The 19,880-nt window shown below is 44.3% G+C and overlaps 1 protein-coding gene across 1 annotated transcript in view; it reads right to left on the reverse strand.

Moving 5' to 3' along the window:
• Positions 1 to 12,810: 12,810 nt before the first annotated feature.
• ARHGEF38 (Rho guanine nucleotide exchange factor 38) overlaps positions 12,811 to 19,880 on the reverse strand; it is a 139,469-nt gene continuing 132,399 nt past the window's right edge. The window contains exons 12-14 of the mRNA XM_040329693.1: positions 18,459 to 18,657; positions 17,509 to 17,771; positions 12,811 to 13,654 (exon numbers count right to left, since the gene is read on the reverse strand). Of these exons, the coding sequence (XP_040185627.1) occupies positions 13,469 to 13,654; positions 17,509 to 17,771; positions 18,459 to 18,657 (648 nt within the window). The 3' untranslated portion in view covers positions 12,811 to 13,468. The remainder of the gene's footprint in view (positions 13,655 to 17,508; positions 17,772 to 18,458; positions 18,658 to 19,880) is intronic.

The raw sequence follows: 19,880 nt of genomic DNA on the forward strand, positions 1-19,880 counted from the left end.
ACCACGTTGCCTGTGGAAGGGGCTTCTGCTTTCAAGGACCCCGCAGATAGGAGAGCTGAGGCTGTGGCCCGCTGTTCACAGTAGTGGGGTCGGCGGTGAGACCGGTCTTGGCCGGGGCTCTAGTGTCTCAGACACTTAATGAACGGGCAAAGTTGTTGCTTCAGGAGTTGGAGGAGCATCAAGCCCCTCGACTGTGTGGCGTTGGCCGACCAGTTGGTGCAGGGCCTAAAATTTGTCTGTGAGTCAGCCCTGGATACGTTTCCCTTGCTTTCCAGGGCCTCGGCCTACGCGGTGGTATTGCGCCGCCTTGTCTGGCTGAAGTGTTGGTCTCGGACCAGTCTTCTAAGAAGGCCTTGGTGGACTTGCCCTTTAAGGGTGAAAGGCTTTTTGGGGCTTCTCTAGATGACATCATAAAGGATGCCACGGGAGGTAAGAGCACTCTGCTCCCACAGTCTGGTAAAGGTAAGGAGCCTCGCCGTAGGCAGGGGTCCTCCTTTACCGCCCCAAGCGCTAAGGGGCCCGCTGAAGGGCAGAAGCGCCCCTGGTTCCGCAAGCCTGCGGAAAAACCTGCTTCCGCATGAAGGTCTGCCCCCGCCCGTCTCTCGGGTGGGGGGCCGGCTTCGCGGCTCGGTGGATGTCTCTTCTTTCTGACCGGTTGGTTTGCAAAGTAGTTTCCTCGGGGTACAAGATAGTTTCTCTCTTGTCCGCCAAACTGATTTTTTCCTTCCAACCTCCAGCTTTGTCCGGGTCGTCGGGAGGCCCTGTTTGGGGCTGTTCAGGATCTGCTGGTCAGGGGGGTGATCGTGCCGGTTCCTTTACTGGAACGGTTTCAGGGGTTTTACTCCAATCTGTTTGAAGTCCCCAAGAAGGAAGGGGTCCATCCAATCCTGGATCTCAAGGCCCTCAACTGTTTTGTCAGAGTGCAAAAGTTCAGGATGGAGTCGGGTCGCTCTGTGGTAGCCGCACTCCATCAAGGGGACTACCTGGCGTCCTTGGATATCAAGGACGCGTACTTGCATATCCCCATATGCGCAAAGCACCAGAGATTTCTGCGCTTTGCGGTCGAGGAGGACCACTTTCAATTTGTGGCCCTCCCTTTCGGCCTGGCCTTGACGCCAAGGGTTTTCACCAAGGTGCTCGCTCCGATTCTGGCCCTGCTGAGGCAGCGTTGTAAGGTACCTGGACGACCTTCTTCTGCAAGCTTCTTTAAGCTCAGTTAGAGGAAGATGTGTCTTATCACCTGCCAGACCCTCTGGGAATTCGGTTGGCTGCTAAATGTTCAGAAGTGGGTGTTGGTACCGTCTCAGTGCCTGGAATACCTGGGGTTGGTCCTGGATTCCTTGGAGGCGAGAGTTTTTCTTCCCACAGAGAAACTACAGACACTGCAAATGGCGGTTGGCGACCCAAAAGTGGTCGTCGCTTCGCTTTTGCATGCGAGTTCTGGGTCTCATGGTGGCCTCCTTCGAGGCGGTTCCGTATGCTCAATTTCACACTCGTGTGTTACAGAGAGAAATTCTGTTGCGTTGGGACAGCTCCCTTCGTCCCTGGATTAGAGTCCAGGTGAGTCGCCTGGTCACGTCCTTCCTAGTGTGGTGGCTGACATCTCCGGTGCGTCGGGCCAGGAAGTCGTTCCTGCCGTGCCATTGGACGGTGGTCAAGACGGATGCCAGTCTCTCCGGCTGGGAGGGAGTCTAGGGTGTTCAGTCAACCCAGGGGCGCTGGACTCGGGAAGAGTCCCGCCTGACAATCAATGTCCTGGAACTCCGGGCGATCAGGCTGTGCCTCTCCAAGTGGTCTCTGAGACTGCAGGTCCACCCGGTCAGGATTCAGTCGGAAAAAGCCATGGCTGTGGCTTATGTCAATCATCAAGGGAGCACACGGAGCTCGGCTGCAGTGGCGGAAGTCGCTCACATCCTCCGGTGGGCCGAAAAGAACATTTCGGCTCTTTCGGCCGTTTACATTCCGGGCGTAAAGAACTGGCAGGCGGACTACCTAAGTCACCAAACGCCAGACCAAGGCGAATGGCCGCTACACCCAGATGTGTTTCAGAGTCTGTGTCTGAAATGGGGCACTCCAGACGTGGATCTTCTGGCATCCCGACTCAATCGGAAGGTGTCACGGTTCGTGACAAGGTCAAGAGACCCGTGGGCGGACACGTCAGACGCGTTGGTGGCACCGTGGGGTCACTATCGCCTAATCTACGCCTTTCCTCCTCTGAAGCTTCTCCCTCGTCTGCTACGCAGAGTGGAAGCCGAGGGGATACCAACAATCCTAGTTGCTCCGGATTGGCCTCTCCGTCCCTGGTACGCAGATCTGGTGCGTCTTGTGGCGGATGTTCCGTGGCGCCTGCCACTGCGAGAGGATCTTCTGTCGCAGGGTCCTATCTTTCATTAGCGACCTTTGGCGGCGCACTCTCTGGTGCGTACGTTTGTGCAGGGGGTTCGGCATGTGGCCCCTCCTGTGCGTACTCCACTGCCTCCGTGGGACTTGAATTTGGTCCTCTCGGTGCTTCAAAAGCCTCCATTTGAGGACATTAGGGAAATCCCTTTATTGACTCTTTCCCAGAAGGTGTTTTTTTCTGGTGGTAATTACATCGGTCAGACGGGTGTCTGAATTAGCGGCCTTGTCTTGCAAGGCTCCTTACTTGGTCATCCACAGGGATAAGGTTGTTTCGGCCTTTCACATTAATTCTCCCATCCTTGTGTCCTCGGCCGGCGAACCCAAAAGAGACTGCGTTGCCTTCCTTGGACGTGGTTTGAGCCCTACAGGTGTACCTATCTGCTACAGCTCCGTTTCGGAGGTCGGATTCACTGTTCGTGTCAGTGACTGGTCCTAAGAAGGGTCTGGCGGTCTCGTCGGCCACCATTTCTAGGTGTATCAGGCAGGTTGTTCTTCAGGCCTATGCCTTAAAGGGGCAGGCGCCCCCCTTCCCGGTTACGGCAGATTCGACCAGGGCGATTGGTGCCTCTTGAGCTTTCCGCACTGCACTCTCTGATCAGTGTATTTTGGGGGATGGTGGAAAATGGGAAAGGAAAAGGGAGAGCCGTTTAGGCCCTCCTTTCCTCATGGGATCACTGCAGCAACAGGAGTAAAGATTATAAAGGGGTTTATAGCATGTGGTAGTTATTGGTTAAGCAAGGTCAGGTGACAGTAGGGGTTGGAGAGGTCAGTGGCTAATTAAGGTCAGTTTCAGGTGAAGGTTCTGGAAGGTTAACAGCTGAAGTAGGGATTAGTCAGGTGGTTTAGGGGCTTCTAGAAGGGTTAAGAGGTCAAACAGGTATTGGACATTAATAGTCAGATGACCTATAAGAAAGTTCTGGAAAGCCTGTCATAGCCTATTTAAGGGACTGGGTCAGTGCCAGCCAATCAACTGATGCAGCAGGAAGAGCTCCCCGCCCTACCCCCCCCTCCCGTCGCGGCCGATTCATGTGGTGGCTCACTCTGGTAAAGTTGCCAGAGGGGAGATTTAAGATAAGATTTGATGATTATTGCTGGATCAGCTCGAGTCTCAGTAGCTGGGCTGAATATGGTTATTGAAAATTTGTTTGATTAAGAGTTGAAGTATAAAAAAATAAAGTTTGGTGTGATAGTAATGGATTTAAAAGAAACCAATAAATCAGGCCGTGACCAATATTATTCATATATATATATATATATATATATATATATATATATATATATATATATATATATATATATATATATATATATATATATATATATATATATATATATATATATATATATATATATATATATATATATATATATATATATATATAATATTTTCTGGTTATGTGTGGAATTTAATAAATAATCATTATAAGTATACTTGTTTGTGGTGTTTTCATTTCTCTATGCATGTTTGTATCCCCCTGTCAAAATACAGTGTCTCAGCAGAAGCTCAGGACAGGATCAGCAAGGCAGGCAGGCAAATAGCATTTTCAAAGGGGATGGTCAACAAAGGTTACCTACATATTTTTGCTTAGGTTTCCTTTATGCAGTTGAAAATCTGGTTTGGAATCAGCCAGTCTGTAGCTTTTCAAATACATTTTTTTACTACACTGTAGACACATTCTGCTCATGGCTACCCATCCCTGGCAGTTGGTAAACCAAATGGTGGTTCTATCACATACTGGCTTGCAGTGAAAGGTTCCCCTCTTGACACAGACCAATCTACCCATATCCAAACTGCAAGTTTTGGAACTCTATAGGCCAGAAAGTTCTTTAACAGCTTTCTACATTAAAAGGTCTTATTTGTATAGTACAGGGCACAGTCTAGGTATTCATGGGTTATAGTCTTGTACCTTCATGTGATTGGAGATTTGCACCTCCACTATAACCCTGCCCCTAGTGTCCTAAGGTGATGGACCTCCTCTCCTTTATGGAAAATTCACTTTTGGGGGGGGCTTTTTTGCCTTCCTCTGGATCAACTATGGGTATATGCTAGTGTGTGTTTTTTATTTTATTTGTGTGCGTGTGTGTGTTTTTTTTAATATGGCTACTGTATTATAGTGATCAGGAACCAGGCCTCTTGGTTCCCAATCGTTTATACAAGACTCTGGGCTCTTGATAAGAGACCGATCTCTGTGCTGGGAGCGCTTTCTCAGCACAAACACATGTATGCATATATATGCAACCTCACAGAAGAAGACCCACTTCAGTGAGGTGCATGTACAGTATGTGTACAAGTGGCAGCACAAGGTTAAAAATGTCACAGGGGGGTAGGTTCTAGTTCAGGGGTGGCCTGGGGGCCACATGTGGCCCGCGGAGCACTCTGATGTGGCCCGCAGAGCCCTCTGATGTGGCCCGCAACCTCCCACTCTGGAATGGTAGGTTGGCAAGCTGAGATCGCAGGTTGCTGACCTATCATACCACATCATCAGTGTTGTGAAGGAAGCTGGTGGTAGAGAAAGAAAACAGCTGTGGAGGAGAGCCCCATAAGCCGATGTTGCCTGTACAGCGCCGGTTTTTGCCACAGGCGGAGTCTATGGCAAAGTTCAGCTAGCCTGCAGGATAGACATAGGTACACTACGCTGCATCCGTGGTGCGGGTAAACCGCAGCACCTCAGTGTGAAAGCAGTCTTAGGCCTTTTTCACATGATCGGCCCTACCCAATCGGACCCTCAATTCACCTCTACAGAGCGGCAGATGTAAACAGACTTTTGTCCGTTTAAGCCCGCCTACCTCCAATCCGATCCTCTAAATGAAAAAATAATAGAAGGGAATTTGTCCCCTTCCATCTGGGCAGATCGGATCGGAGGGCCTATAGAATAGCCATGACCTGTCATCCGCCTGCTTCGATCATTGTGGCCCGCGACCAAGTTGCTTATTTGGCCCTCGCTCTTCAAAAGGTTGGGCACCCCTGTTCTACTTCTTCTGGAGCATCTACCTGTTCAAGACAGGCAGCACCAAATCTAAAATTCCAGGCTTCAATTCCAGCTTACAAACCTGAGTTCAGCCCTTCCTTTCAGCGTAAAGGTTTGGCTCAAAAAGCCCACTAGGGCTTTCAATCATCCGAGATCTGCCTCAGGACAGTCATAGTTGCAGAATGCTTTGAACTATCTTTTGTCCCAACTCATCCTCCCAGCTTTCTGCCAATGACAACAGGACGTTCCAGGCTTTCAGTTGGGTGATCAGCTTCCAGCTCTAGAAGGCTTTTATCCTGGATATATCCCAAACAAAGGTTTTCCTTCTAGAGAAGAAAATACTTTCTATCAGAGATCTTGCTTGGGAGATCGCAGTACCAACATCATATAGTTAGTACACCACCTTATTTTTTTTCCGTTCCGCCTGCTGGGTTGAATGAAAAAAAAAAAAAGCTGATAGTGTGTGCCAGGCTTAAAATAATTAAAGTGTAGTTTTTCCTGAAAATGTACATTTGATAAACCGCTGCGCGGGTCTTTTCTTTTAGAAAATCTTTAATATTTGGGGGATCTAGTTTTTTAAAAAATATGATTTTTACATGTATGCGAGAAGTTTCAGAATTGGCCTTGGTTAATGCTTATCATCAAAAGCACCACCACATTTAATCACATAAATATACCTGAGCACACCTAAGGTTCTATTTTTAGCCCAAAAGCACCTGAAAAACGCCCACTGTGAAAGGGGTCTAAAGCCTCGTACATACGACTGTTTTTCCCGGCAGGAAAACTGCCAGGAGAGCATTTGGCCGGGAACCCCGGCCGCGTGTATGCTACCTAGCAGTTTTTCCGGCAGGAAAACAGCCGGGAATCCCGACGGAAAAATAGAGAACCTGGCTCTCTATTTTCTCGTTGGGTTTCCCGGCAGAGTGTTTCCTGCCGAGAAAAACGGTCGTCTGTATGCTTACCTGTCCGAAGGTAAACCCACACATGCTCGATAAGCCTTTGACGCATGTGCGGTAGCATACAAGGCATAGTGTGGGGTGTAGCAAGAAGGCGGCGACAGCATCGAATGTGACGAGCGCCGGCTCGTCGTAGTCGATGACGTCACCGCGTTCTTGCCATTCAAAAGGGCTTGGCATGGCAAGCTTGCCAGGAATCCCGTCAGGAAAACCGACTTTTTTTTTCTGTCGGGATTCCCAGCCGTGTGTACAGGGCTTAAAGGGGTTGTAAAGGTAAAAAAATGTTTCCCTAAATAGCTTCCTTTACCTCAGTGCAGTCCTTCTTCACGTACCTCATTCTTCCATTTTGCTTTTAAATATCCTTATTTCTTCTGAGAAATCCTCACTTCCTGTTTTTCTGTCTGTAACTACACACAGTAATGCAAGGCTTTCTCCCTGGTGTGGAGAAAGCCTCTTGAGGGGACGAGCAGGCAAGTCAGGACACTCTCTACTTTGCAGATAGACAAAGGAGCCGTGTGTTAGTGGGCGTCCTGACACTCCTGCTTGCCCCCTCCCCTTCTCCACACCAGGGAGAAAGCCTCACATTACGGTGTGAAGTTATAGGCAGAAGAACAGGAAGTGAGCATTTCTCAGAAAAAATAAGGACATTTAAAAGCAAAATCGAAGGATGAGGTAAGTGAAGGAGGACTGCACTAAGGTAAAGGAAGCTATTTAGGGGGGGAAAAAAAACCTTTACAATCCCTTTAACAATACGGCGACTTCAAAGCCGCCTGCTTTTGATGCAATTTTTGCCACGGTTTCAGGGAATGCCTGTGTTACTCGCTTCAAAGTCGGACCAAAGTAGTGCAGGGACCACTTTGAAGTCGTACTAATATAAATGGTTTTCATTGAAAATCATGGGGACGACTTGTCACGCGACTTTGCAGTCCCAAATCGCAGGACAAGTTGTACAAGTGTGAAAGGGGCCTTAGACAGATTTGTGAAGAATATTTGAGAGAAACAGACCTTTTGTGTCCATAGAAAAACTTTTAATGCCCATTTTTCTCGTCGAGAAAAATGCTCTGGAGCCTGCACACGATCATTTTTCACAACCAATTAAAAAAATTGCATTTTTCTCATCATGAAAAACGGTCGCGTGTACGCGGCATTTGAGTTTAGCTCATGATAAAACACAAAAGTGTTGCGTTTATATTTTTGCTCAGTGTATATTTACATAATAACATGGACACCCTTAGCTGGATTCAGGTAGATGGGCGCATCTTTCAGGCGGCGTAGCGTACCGTATTTACGCTACGCCGCCTTAAGTCAGAGAGGCAAGTGCTGTATTCACAAAGCACTTGCCTCCTAAGTTACGGCGGCGTAGCGTAAATGGGGCCGGCGTAAGCGCGCCTAATTTAAATGAGGATGAGGGGGGTGTGTTTCTATTTAAATGATTGGTGACCCGACGTGATTGATGTTTTATCCGTGTACAAATCCCAGTGTGCATTGCTCCAAAGTACACCGCAAGGACGTATTGGTTTCGACGTGAACGTAAATTACGTCCAGCCCCATTCATGGACGACTTACGCAAACGACGTAAAGTTTATAAATTTCAACGCGGGTACGACGGCCATACTTAACATTGGCTAGGCCACCTAGGGGGCAGCTTAATCTTTACGCCAGCGTACCTCTTACGTAAACGGCGTATTTTTACTGCGACGGGCATACGCACGTTCGTGAATCGGCATATCTAATCATTTGCATATTCTACACCGAACTCAACGGAAGCGCCACCTAGCGGCCAGCGTAAATATGCACCCTAAGATACGACGGCGTAGGAGACTTACGCCGCTCGTATCTTAGCCTAATTTAAGCGTATCTGGTTTCCAGAATACGCTTAAATTTACGACGGCGTAGATTCAGAGTTACGACGGCGTATATCTACTGATACGCCGGCGTAACCCTACGTGAATCTAGCTACATATGTATGGAGGGTGTTGTTGTTGGTTTTTAATGATAATATTTTAAACTTTGAAGAAATAAAATATATATTTTATATCTAAATAAATAAAAAAAAACACGGACACGATGTGATCTAAATATAGAAATCATTTATTATATATTAACATCTATGCATAAATCGATTTATTCAATAATTCTCTACCTGTACATTCATAGCTGCTCTTAGTGAAAAAATACAGAACGGATATCCTTCTATTATATCCCTTGCTTTCATAAGGTTTATACATATATACCTATCTAGCGGGATAACATTTTAATAATAATGCCACTTATTATTGGGATGATTGCTGCATGTCTGCACACATCTATACATAAAAATATTCGCAGTGTGCGTCATTCCTGCAGTAATATCTGCTTCCCATTTACACATCTAGCAAGTGTAACCTCTTTGCCCACCTGTGCAAGTCATCGGTTTGTAGCAGCACTTTTGAAATACAGTGGGTTAAAATTATACAAAGCTTTAGCTTCGCAATATTGCCAGAAGAGTTATTTTATAACCACACGGGCAAAATTCAGCGACACAGAGCAGCTTTACAAGTAATTAATGTGTTGCTCAATAGGTTGTTTGGCCTCTGCCTCTGCTGAAACCATGGCAACCATGATAAATGGTGGCCAGTGGCTTCTCAGACTGTGCCGTTAATCACAGCCTGCACATCATGTCTGAACAAGAAATGGACACGGAATGAGCAGCACTGCCTCCAACGTGAAGCTGTCAGGCTCTTCCTTTATTTATGACCTTCAGGGTGAGGCCAGACAAGCGATTTGAGGGCTGTGTTTTTTAATTAAAAAGCCACGACGTTCTAAAATGATGCTGTGCTGAGGAGCGCTATGTCAGCTGTGTGGAGGATGCAGGGATGCCGTCTCCCCTAGTTAGACAGATGTCATGGCGGAGCTTCATATTTTCTTTTCTTTTTTTAAGGTTGAACTTGCTGTTTTGTTAACCTAATTATCCAATGGCGTGGATTGGCGTGCTCTTATTTATTGTAGTGTCTAAAGTATATTATGTTGGCCATAGCAACCAATCTTGTTATAGTACCATGTTTCCCCGAAAATAAGACCGGGTCTTATATTAATTTAGGCTACAAAAAACACACTAGGGCTTATTTTCAGGGGATGTCCTATTTATTTACGGTATATACAATGACTATCTTAAAGCGGAGCTCCACCAAGAAAAAAATAATTCTAAAATGCTGCTGCAAAAAAAAAAAAACGTATGTAACATACATACCTGAAGTGCCTGTTTGCTAGGTAGATCGTCCTAATCTGCCACTTCCTGATCCGCGGTCCGTCTTCTTTCTTCTGCTCCTCGGCTGCCTCCTGGGGAATGGGGGAGCTGTGTCTTCTGGGACCTTGTGTGTGTCCCAGGAGACATCATCCATTCACGTCGTGCCGAGCGGCTCGCGCATGCACAGTAGGGAATCGGGCGGTGAAGTCGCAAGGCTTCACTTCCTGATTCCCTCACCGAGGATGGCGGCAGGGCAGCCGAGACCCGAGCGTTTGCTCAGCTTCGGCTGACTTAATCGCGGGCACCCTGGACAGGTAAGTCTCCTTATTAAAAGTCAGCAGCTACAGTGTTAGTAGCTGCTGACTTTTAATTTTTTTTTTTAAACCGGACCTCCGCTTTAAAGTGGTTGTTACCCTCACCGAATACTGCAGAGGGAGGGGCCGAGATCCCCACAGACTTCAGCCCCGCTCCGAGCATTGCAGAGGGAGGGGCCGCTGACGTCAGCCGAAGGGGGGGAAGATCTCTGGCGGGTCGTTATATAATCTTTTTACAGAACGGATTACATGTTTTTACAAGGACTTTAACTAGGGCTTATTTTCAGGGTAGGGCTTATATTGCAGCCATCCACGAAAATCACACTAGGTCTTATTTTTGAGGTAGGGCTTATTTTCAGGGAAACAGGGTATATAGTTAAAAAAGTAACTCCACTTTTGTTGAGAAAAAAAACATTCCCCTCTCGGTGATCTATGTAAATTGCGCTACCCTAGCAGGTAACCTAGATCAACCTGGCCTCATGCAATATGAAAAACTGTTTATCACCTATGGATGTTACCCTGTGCCTCCACAGGGGTGTACACCTATGTGAGAAACTATATATAGTGTAAAAAAATGACAAAACACACCAAAAAAATATATATGTATAACTGACAAACCCTTATGTGCTTTTTGTTTACCAAGTGCCCTAAGTGGGTGAAGATAAAATAAAAATAAAAATCATAATAATAATAATAATAACATGCAAATGTTTATGAAATTTCAAATAGTATTTTTGCAAATCCGCAAAAATATCCACAAACCTATCACGGCTTCACAAAATATCTCAAAACCACAATGTGCTCAAACATGCCAACCACTAAAATAAGGCTCCAGGAAGGGGGGTTCCTATATGGGTCCTGATGACGCAAGAATCTTTGCGAAACGCGTAGAGGCTGCTGGAACCCACAGGACATTACGCCATTCGTTGGTGTGTCTTGTCATTTTTTTTACACTATATATAGTTTCTCACATAGGTGTACACCCCTGTGGAGGCACAGGGTGACATCCATAGGTGATAAATAGTTTTTGCATATTGCATGAGGCCAGGTTGAAAAACAGCGCTTTACTGGCAACGCCACCCGCGCCCCAGTGTGAAAGCGGTCTTAACCCAGTTCCTACTAAGTAGTAAATCAACCTCTTTGTGATGGGTTTCTGCAGGGCCCTATGTGCCGACCTTCTTAAATCCCGCCCATCTTGCTATGTAGACTGTTGTAATCATATATTTAATAAATTATTATTTGCTATATTATAATACTAGTGCACATCTCACCCCCAAGTTATACAGTCTGAAGACAACACGACTTTAGCATTTTACCTGTCAATTTTTCCGTTCTCTTTAAAGAGAAGAATTTGGGTAATTATCTGGACAATTTCACTTGCTGTTAAGTAAAATATAGATATGAAAAATAAAAATTAATACATTGAGATATTTGCTTTACGAATATGGATAGGCACTTAGTAAAGGCTTGTGGTATATTAGATATTAATTACATTATTTTATAGAACCACAGAGATCTTGAGCCCTCAAAATTTCTGAGTATTTCAGTACAGTATCTCACAAAAGTGAGTGCACCTTTCACATTTTTATAAATAATTTATCATATATTTTCATGTGACAACACTTTGCTACAATGTAAAGTAGTGAGTGTACAGTATGTATAACAGTGTAAATTTGCTGTCCCCTCAAAATAACTCAACACACAGTCATTAATGTCTAAACCACTGTCAAAAAAAGTGAGTACACCCCTACGTGAAAATGTCCAAAGTGTCAATATTTTGTGTGGCCACTATTTTTTTCCAGCACTGCCTTAACCCTCTTGGGCATGGAGTTCACCAAGAGCTTCACAGGTTGCCACTGGAGTCCTCTTCCACTCCTCCATGAGGACATCACAGAGCAGGTGGATGTTAGAGACCTTGCGCTCCTCCACCTTCCGTTTTGAGAATGCTCCACAGATGCTTAATAGGGTTAAGGTCTGGAGACATGCTTGGCCAGTCCATCACCTTTACCCTCAGCTTCTTTAGCAAGGCAGTGGTTGTCTTGGAGGTGTGTTTGGGTTTGTGTTGGAATTCAGCACTCATGCAGCCCCAGACCATGACACTCCCACCACCATGCTTGACTATAGGCAAGTCACACTTGTCTTTGTACTCCTCACCTGGTTGCCGCCATACACGCTTGACACCATCTGAACCAACTAAGTTTATCTTGGTCTCATCAGACCACCGAACATGGTTCCAGTAATCCATGTCCTTAGTCTGCTTGTCTTCAGCAGACTGTTTGCAGGCTTCCTTCTGAAATGACAGCCATGCAGACCAATTTGATGCAGTGTGCGGCGTATGGTCTGAGCACTGACAGGCTGACCCCCACCCCTTCAACCTCTGCAGCAATTCTGGCAGCACTCATATGTCTATTTCCCAAAGATAACCTCTGGATATGACGCTGAACATGTGCACTCAACTTCATTTTGTCGACCATGGCCAGGCTTGTTCTGAGTGGAACCTGTCCTGTTAAACTACGGTATGGTCTTAGCCACCATGCTGCAGCTCAGTTTCAGAATCTTAGCAATCTTCTTATAGCCTAGGCCATCTTTATGTAGAGCAACAATTCATTTTTTTCAGATGCTCAGAGAGTTCTTTGGTGAACTTCCAGTGACCAGTATGAGTGAAAGCGAGAACACCAAATTTAACACACATGCTTCCCATTCACACCTGAGACCTTGTAACACTAACGAGTCACATGACACCGGGGAGGGAAAATGGCTAATTGGGCCCAATTTGGACATTTTCACTTAGGGGTGTACTTACCTTTGACCTTTGTTGCCAGCGGTTTAGACATCAACGGCTGTGTGTTGAGTTATTTTGAGGGGACAGCAAATTTACACTGTTATACAAAAAGCTGTACACTCACTAGTTTACATTGTAGCAAAGTGTAATTTCTTCAGTGTTGTCACATGAAAAAATATAATAAAATATTTACCAAAATGTGAGGGGTGTACTCACTTTTGTGAGATACTGTATATTCCAATCATTTCATACCATAGAAAAGTTTAAATCATTTATATATAGAATCTGCTTTAAATTGTAATTTTACATTTTTGAACCATAATTTGTCCCATAAAAAATATTTTTATAAAACAATTTTTAACATACTATCAATTTACAGTATATCAGTATCATATTTCATTATAGTGTTTCTATATCTGTGCCAGAATAATATCTGATATGTTTCAAACTCATTACAATGCATATACCCATTGTTTTTGGGGGTAGGTGTATACTTCATGATAGTTGTGGCAGCATAGGTAGTACTTTACAAGTACAGTCCAGATAGATAAGTGCTTTGAGCTGTACATACACTCATGCTGCACAATATTTCCAATCAGAGGGACAAAAAAAAGAAGAAGAAGAAGAAGAAGAAGAAGAGAGGACCTGTCTTCTGTTGACACCTGTTCTTTTTTCAGGTCAAGGCAGTCAGATCCCATTGCACTCTGGATATATATGATATCCTTCACATTATACAGACACAGGGGTGTCTAGTTTCTGCTAATACAAAGTCACAGTTGTCCTAGATTTCTTTACAATGCTTTCAGGGAGATGAGCCATGGCTATGCATATGTCATCTTTCCTAGGTAATTTGCAGGAACATAACCTTTCTGCCCATGTGCCTCTCCAAGCCACCACTCTTTGTTTCCACTCATATCACAGAACTTAAGGATTCTGACCCGCTGATGCTCTTCCAAAGTAAGTTCCTGCTTATTTCTTGCTTCAAAGGCATAAACAGCATAGAAAATCTGAAATGCGTAAAAGACAATTGTTAGATTTTACAGTCATATAAATAGAAAACTTGCTGATAGCAAAGATTTTTAGGTAGATTCAGGTAGAGTTAGGCCGACTTATCAGTAGATAAGCCGGCCTAACTCAGAATCTACGCCGCCGTATGTTTAAGCGTATGCTCAAACAGAGATACGCTTAAACATATCTAAGATTGGAATTTTTCTGATGGCCGCTAGATGGCGCTTCCATTGCGGCCGGCGTAGATTATGTAAATGAGGGGATACGCCGATTCACGAACGTACGCCAGGCCGACGCAGTACTTTTACGCCATTTACGTAAGAGATAGGCCGCGTAAAGTTAGAGCTAGGCTCTAGTGGAATAGTAATGTCTAGTAATTCAAAATTTTTACGTTGTTTGCGTAAGTCGTCCGCGAATCGGGATTTACGTCATTTACGTCCACGTCGAAATCAATAGGCCCGTACGGCGTACTTAGCCGCAATGCGCACTGGGAAATGTAGGCGCCCGGCGCATGCGCAGTGAAAAAAAACGTCAAAAACGTGAGGTCAAGCCTCATTACCATGAAACACGCCCCCCTCCAAGTCATTTGAATTCGGCGCCAATACGCCCGCCCGCTTTAGGCTACGCCGCCGTAGATTAGCAGGCAAGTATATTGAGAATCATTACTAGCTTAGCTAATTTACGGCGGCGTAGCCTAAACAGGCTAAGCTACGCCGCCGTAACTTTACACGATTGTACCTGAATCTACCTATGTATATCAGATAAAGGTGGCCAATTTTAAGACCTCTTACATATGTATATCAAAACATAGGTTCTTAAAAAGAAACTTCACCCTAGAGAGAAAAAAAAATGAAAAGTCAATAGCTACAAATACTGTAGCTGCTGACTTTTAATAAAGGACACCCCTGACCCGGGCTGGTTCTTTGCCCGTCATCGGGTCCCCAGCAGCAGCATATGTACTGTGTGTATCTGGCTGTATTTCCTTGCGCCTTCACATGCGCGAGCTGTGTTGCGTTTTCTGAATGGTCCCATGACCTTCTGGGACCTGTGATGTGTCCCAGAAGGCTGTGGGCAACGAGAAGGGGGGCCTAGACAATCAGGAGTGGACGTGGAAGTGGGTACCTATCAAAACTAGGTACCCGCTCCCCCCCCCCCCAAAAAAAATGTTAAAGCACCAAGTATGGTGGGGGGAATAAAGCGGGACTTCCCCTTTAGAATGAAGTTCCGCTTTAATGTACATTGAACACTTATTGAAATCCAGGACAAAATAATTTGTTTTAAGACAGCAGTAGATTATGTTTACCTTGAGCTTCAGACCATTTTCAGTGTATGACCCCCCCCCCCCCCCCAAACAGTTTATTAGGATCATACATAAGGTCAGATTACAATTTTCATGGGATCCTATGCAGCAGTACACACTTTTCAAATTTCACACAATGGTGGTAAATAACATGAAAACAGTGCTTCCAAGTACTGGAAGTGTGCATCTGCATTGTGTATGGCCATTTGATCATCTTAAAGCAAATCTCCAGAAAAAAAAATGTTTAAAGTATAAATAAACAAAACCAATTTTTCTGTAATATCCAACTACAATTTCACATCACAGTACTTTTTTTCTGCCACTAGATGTCATCAGTTTGATGGGAAGCATCATTCAACTCACTTTCTATGAGCCCAGATCATCTTGGACCCACCCCAGCCAGTGACTCGAGAGTAAGGCCCCGTTCATTTCATCAGTTCAGTCACGTCAAAATGGATAAAGTTTTCATTACTGGTCATCAGTTTTTCATCCATGCTTATCAGATTTTTACATCCACTACCAATGCAAAAATGGATAATGACGGATGCGGATGTAAACTAATGTAAATGGATGATCATCCATTTACATCACTTTTTACGTAGCGATGCATTGATGTCCGTTTTTCATCCATCAACGGATGGATGAAAAACAAAAAAACTGACAGCATGTGTGAAAGGGGCAAAGCTTATTTAAGGTCAAAATGTAAAATCATATATTTATTTCCATGTTGAATTTCAATAATTTCTAACCTAGTCCGATTATTCTAAATGATTTTGAAGTTTGTAAACTCAGTTTGTGAAGATCCCCATGTTGGAAAGAACAACAGCATGGTTGCTAATAAACTGATAATACTATATGCATTATACCAATCTATGCAGCAGGTGGCGCCAAAGTATTATAGTGTATAGTTCATGTATTCTGTGATATGATATAATGTGAGGAAGTACTGTTTTTCCGCTGTTTGCACTTGTTCTCTAAGAAATGATCTCCAAATGACAGCAATTGATCTGAAAATGAACGACTCCAGATGGTACCAGAGGGGTAAACAGGGGCCACTGCCGTCTGATGTGTTTCAAAGGAACACCTTCTTCAGAGCCCAGCTGGGCTCTGAAGGTGTTCCTTCGAAACGCGTCAGCCGGCTATGGAGTCGGTTCACATATCTCCGCAGCGGGTTCGGTGCAGTGTGCCAAAAAACGTGTGCTTTTTTGGTGCGTTTAAGGTTCGATTTCAGCCCAAAATTTATTTTTATAAATCAAACACAGAGGAGGCAGTGCTGATGGTGTATACAGGTTAGAGTGGCTTCACAAACACTTTAAAGGGGTTGTAAAGGTAAAAAAAAAAATCCCTAAATAGCTTCCTTTACCTCATCCTTCGATTTTGCTTTACTTGCTTTACTGATACGCCGGCGTACTTTCAAATTTCCCGCGTCGTATCTTTGTTTTGAATCCTCAAAACAAGATACGACGGCATCCGGGTTAGATCCGACAGGCGTACATCTTCGTACGCCTTCGGATCTAAGATGCAATTCTTCAGCCTCTGCTGGTTGGCGTTCCCGTCGTAATCCGCGGCGAGTATGCAAATTAGCTATTTCCGACGATCCACAAACATACGAGCGTCCGTCGCATTCTTTTACGTCGTCTCTAGTTGGCTTTTTCCGGCGTATAGTTAAAGCTGCTGTTTTGTGGCGTATAGTTAAACCTGCTATGTTAAGTATGGCCGTCGTTCCCGCGTTTAATTAGATTTTTTCGTTTGCGTAAGTCGTCCGTGAATCGGGATGGACGTAATTTACGTCCACGTCAAAACAATGATGTCCTTGCGACGTCATTTAGCGCAATGCACGGCAGGAAATTTATGGACGGCGCATGCGCAGTTCGTTCGGCGCGGGGACGCGCTTCATTTAAATGAAACACGCCCCCCTACTCACCGATTTGAATTAGGCGCCGTTACGCCGCGAGAGATACACTACGCCGCCGTAACTTACATATTAATTCTTTGTGGATTCAAAGCTAAAAAAAAGTAAGTTACAGCGGCGTAGCGCATGCGCCCATGCAATTCTTTGTGAATCTGCCCCAGTAATGCAAAGCTTTCTCCCTGGTGTGGAGAAAGCCTCTTGAGGGGGCGAACAGGCAAGTCAGGACACTCTCTACTTTGCAGATAGAGAAAGGAGCTGTCTGTTAGTGGGCGTCCTGACACTCCTGCTCGCCCCCTCCCCCCTCAAGAGGCTTTCTCTAAGGTAAAGGAAGCTATTTAGGGATTTTTTTTTTTTACCTTTACAACACCTTTAATGCAGACAGATCTCTCACCACCTGTTGTCAAGAGAACTAGCTCATTTGTGGTCACAGGTAATATTTCGCACTGGGAACAAGAGATATTACAAAAGCCTGTGCAAACACAAGTCAACAAGATAAGGGGGTGATATTGCATACAAAGTTAATGATTCCAATGCCTTTCCTTAAAATATCGCATTATCAGAAAGGCTTATTTGGACTTTACGTTGCTGCCAATATGTTTTGTATGCATGTAACAGTATCGAAATGAAAAAAATATATTTACATGATATTCCTCCCCATTCTGACCAAAGTCTGCATCATAGTCATTAAATTCAGGTTTGTCCTCATCTCCATTCATGGATGGGCTGCTGTCCCCAGCGCTGCTCTGTGATGCACGACTGCTTCTGTCACGGGAAGGCCGAGGCGAGACAAAGAGACTGAGGTCATCAAAGTCTTCATCACAAAACGCGCTGTCAGAGGAATCCTTCTGCAGCCTTCCTGGGTTGTATGGCTTCAGAAAGGAGGAATATACGTATCCTTGCAGTACTGCAAATATATAAGTATAAAACAGTTATATATAATAATAAACACACAGCTATTAAGTTAATTGAATAACTAAATAATAATGTGATAGTTTTATAACGTTCAGATAAAATAAACATACATCTAAATACTGCTGTGAAATCTAATTTATAGATTTTAACAGTTTCTAAACGCAAGCAATATAATCTCTTTCCAGATCTTTTCATTAATAGGAACCTGTTTTATATTAAGGACAATAAAGTTGAAATACATAAACATTCAGACATTTTCTGGAAAGGCCTGCCTTAACAATCAAAGAAAAGTGGAGTTGGCCTTCGTCAAAAGTATTTAACACAATAAATGAAAGTTTTAGACGGAGTTGAGCCACTTAAAAATGATTGCAGCCAGATACATTTCCTACTGAGGTGCCTATGGACTTGCAAATATCTAAAATTATGTGATGGTCATTTAATATTGCTTCACACCTTTATGTTTCCAACTCCACTTTATTTTGCAGTAGGGTGAAACTGAGACGGCTGCTCTTTTTGCCATAAAAATAAATGTTTAGTGCATGTTTAATGTTCTGTAATTACAGTTGGAAGCCATTCTCTAGTTGCTTAGTAAGAAGTAAACCACTGTGCTCAGATAGTGGAACAGAGCGATATCCACACAAAAGAAAGTCAATATTTGATTGAGTGTTCTATTACTTACATCCTGTGTCCACAAACCACCTGCTGGTGCTTCCCAAAGGGTCCTTGTACTCAACAATAGCCGCCAGCTCCCCTTCATACAGATCTATATCCTGGTCCTGGGAAGCATTGCACTTGCGCTTTGCTTGGTAAAGTTTATCTGCACCATAGGTAGACAATAGCTTGCACCTGTGGCTCTCCGTCTGTCGAGGTAGTTCAGGCTTAATGGAAAACAAAGGTAGGAGTTATTGACGGCTCCATTTACAAAAATGCTAATGCAGATTGGAATATTTAGATGTCAAGTTAGGGCATTTAAACCATTAATAATTAACAATTTCATGACTATGCATAACTGTACCACGTAGGGGACAACATTTGTTGCACACCGAATCTGTTGCAGCTCTGCAAAGTAACCAGTCTCCAGGTTTTAGCCCTGGTTCACACTGGTGCGATTTGACATGTCAAATCGTCGCCATTTGCCGGCAATGGCACCGTCCTTATCAGTGCGACGCCGCATCTGCGGCACTGCACCGATTTCAAAAAGTAGTTTCTGTACTACTCTTTGCAATTTCGGCCGGAAACCTGCACAAGTGTCTCTCTAATCGCGGCCGTGAAGCCATGCGAGCTCAGCTGAACACGCACGGCTTCACTCCCGCAGCCCAGTGTGAACCTGGGCTTATTGTCAAAGCATAATTGAACAAGCTGAAGTTTGAAGCCAATTGGTTACTATGCACAGCTGCACCAGATTCTGTGTGCACCTGATTTAGTAAATCCCCCCCTGTGTGTTAAAGGCTGTGTTCACACTATTGCAATTTGCATGTCAGGAGATTGTGACTGGCTCTCTATAGAGCCGGTTTTGACATCTCTGGTGCGACTCCGGAGAGAATTACACAGGAGTCCTGTGTGTCTTCTGGTCCATTTAAGGTCTGAATTTAGACAAATATTCGGACTAAAACCGGACTTGAAACAGTGAGCAGGGACACACCAGACCCCTGCTGTGAGCCACTCCGTGTGGCAGTGTGAACCCAGCCTAAAGATGAACTTCCCTCCACAAGAAGTATGACATATGCTACACTGGAGAGGAAAAGCTGAGGAAATCTATTTGTACAGATTACGGCCATGGGAAAGTGATATAACAGTTGGATCCATGTAATTAATCCATCACCTATACCAAATCTGCCAAAGATTGTATAGAGATAGAGTTAAAGGCCTGAAAATAATATATATAAAAAAAACAATATTCTTTCACCCATTTAGGAAAGTTTACATTGGATATATTCAAAATCCCATCTGATATTGATAGAAGTGTTCTCATCTGGCATAATGCCCATTAGATGTGGGTGAATAAGAGAATCAATAACCTTAAAGAAGAATCCCATGTAAGGATACTTTTACATAATTACATTGGTTCAGCTTGGACCAGCGTAACTATGCATATACCATA

This window comes from Rana temporaria, chromosome 1, assembly GCF_905171775.1.
Source record: "Rana temporaria chromosome 1, aRanTem1.1, whole genome shotgun sequence".
Classification (NCBI taxonomy): Eukaryota; Metazoa; Chordata; class Amphibia; order Anura; family Ranidae; genus Rana; species Rana temporaria.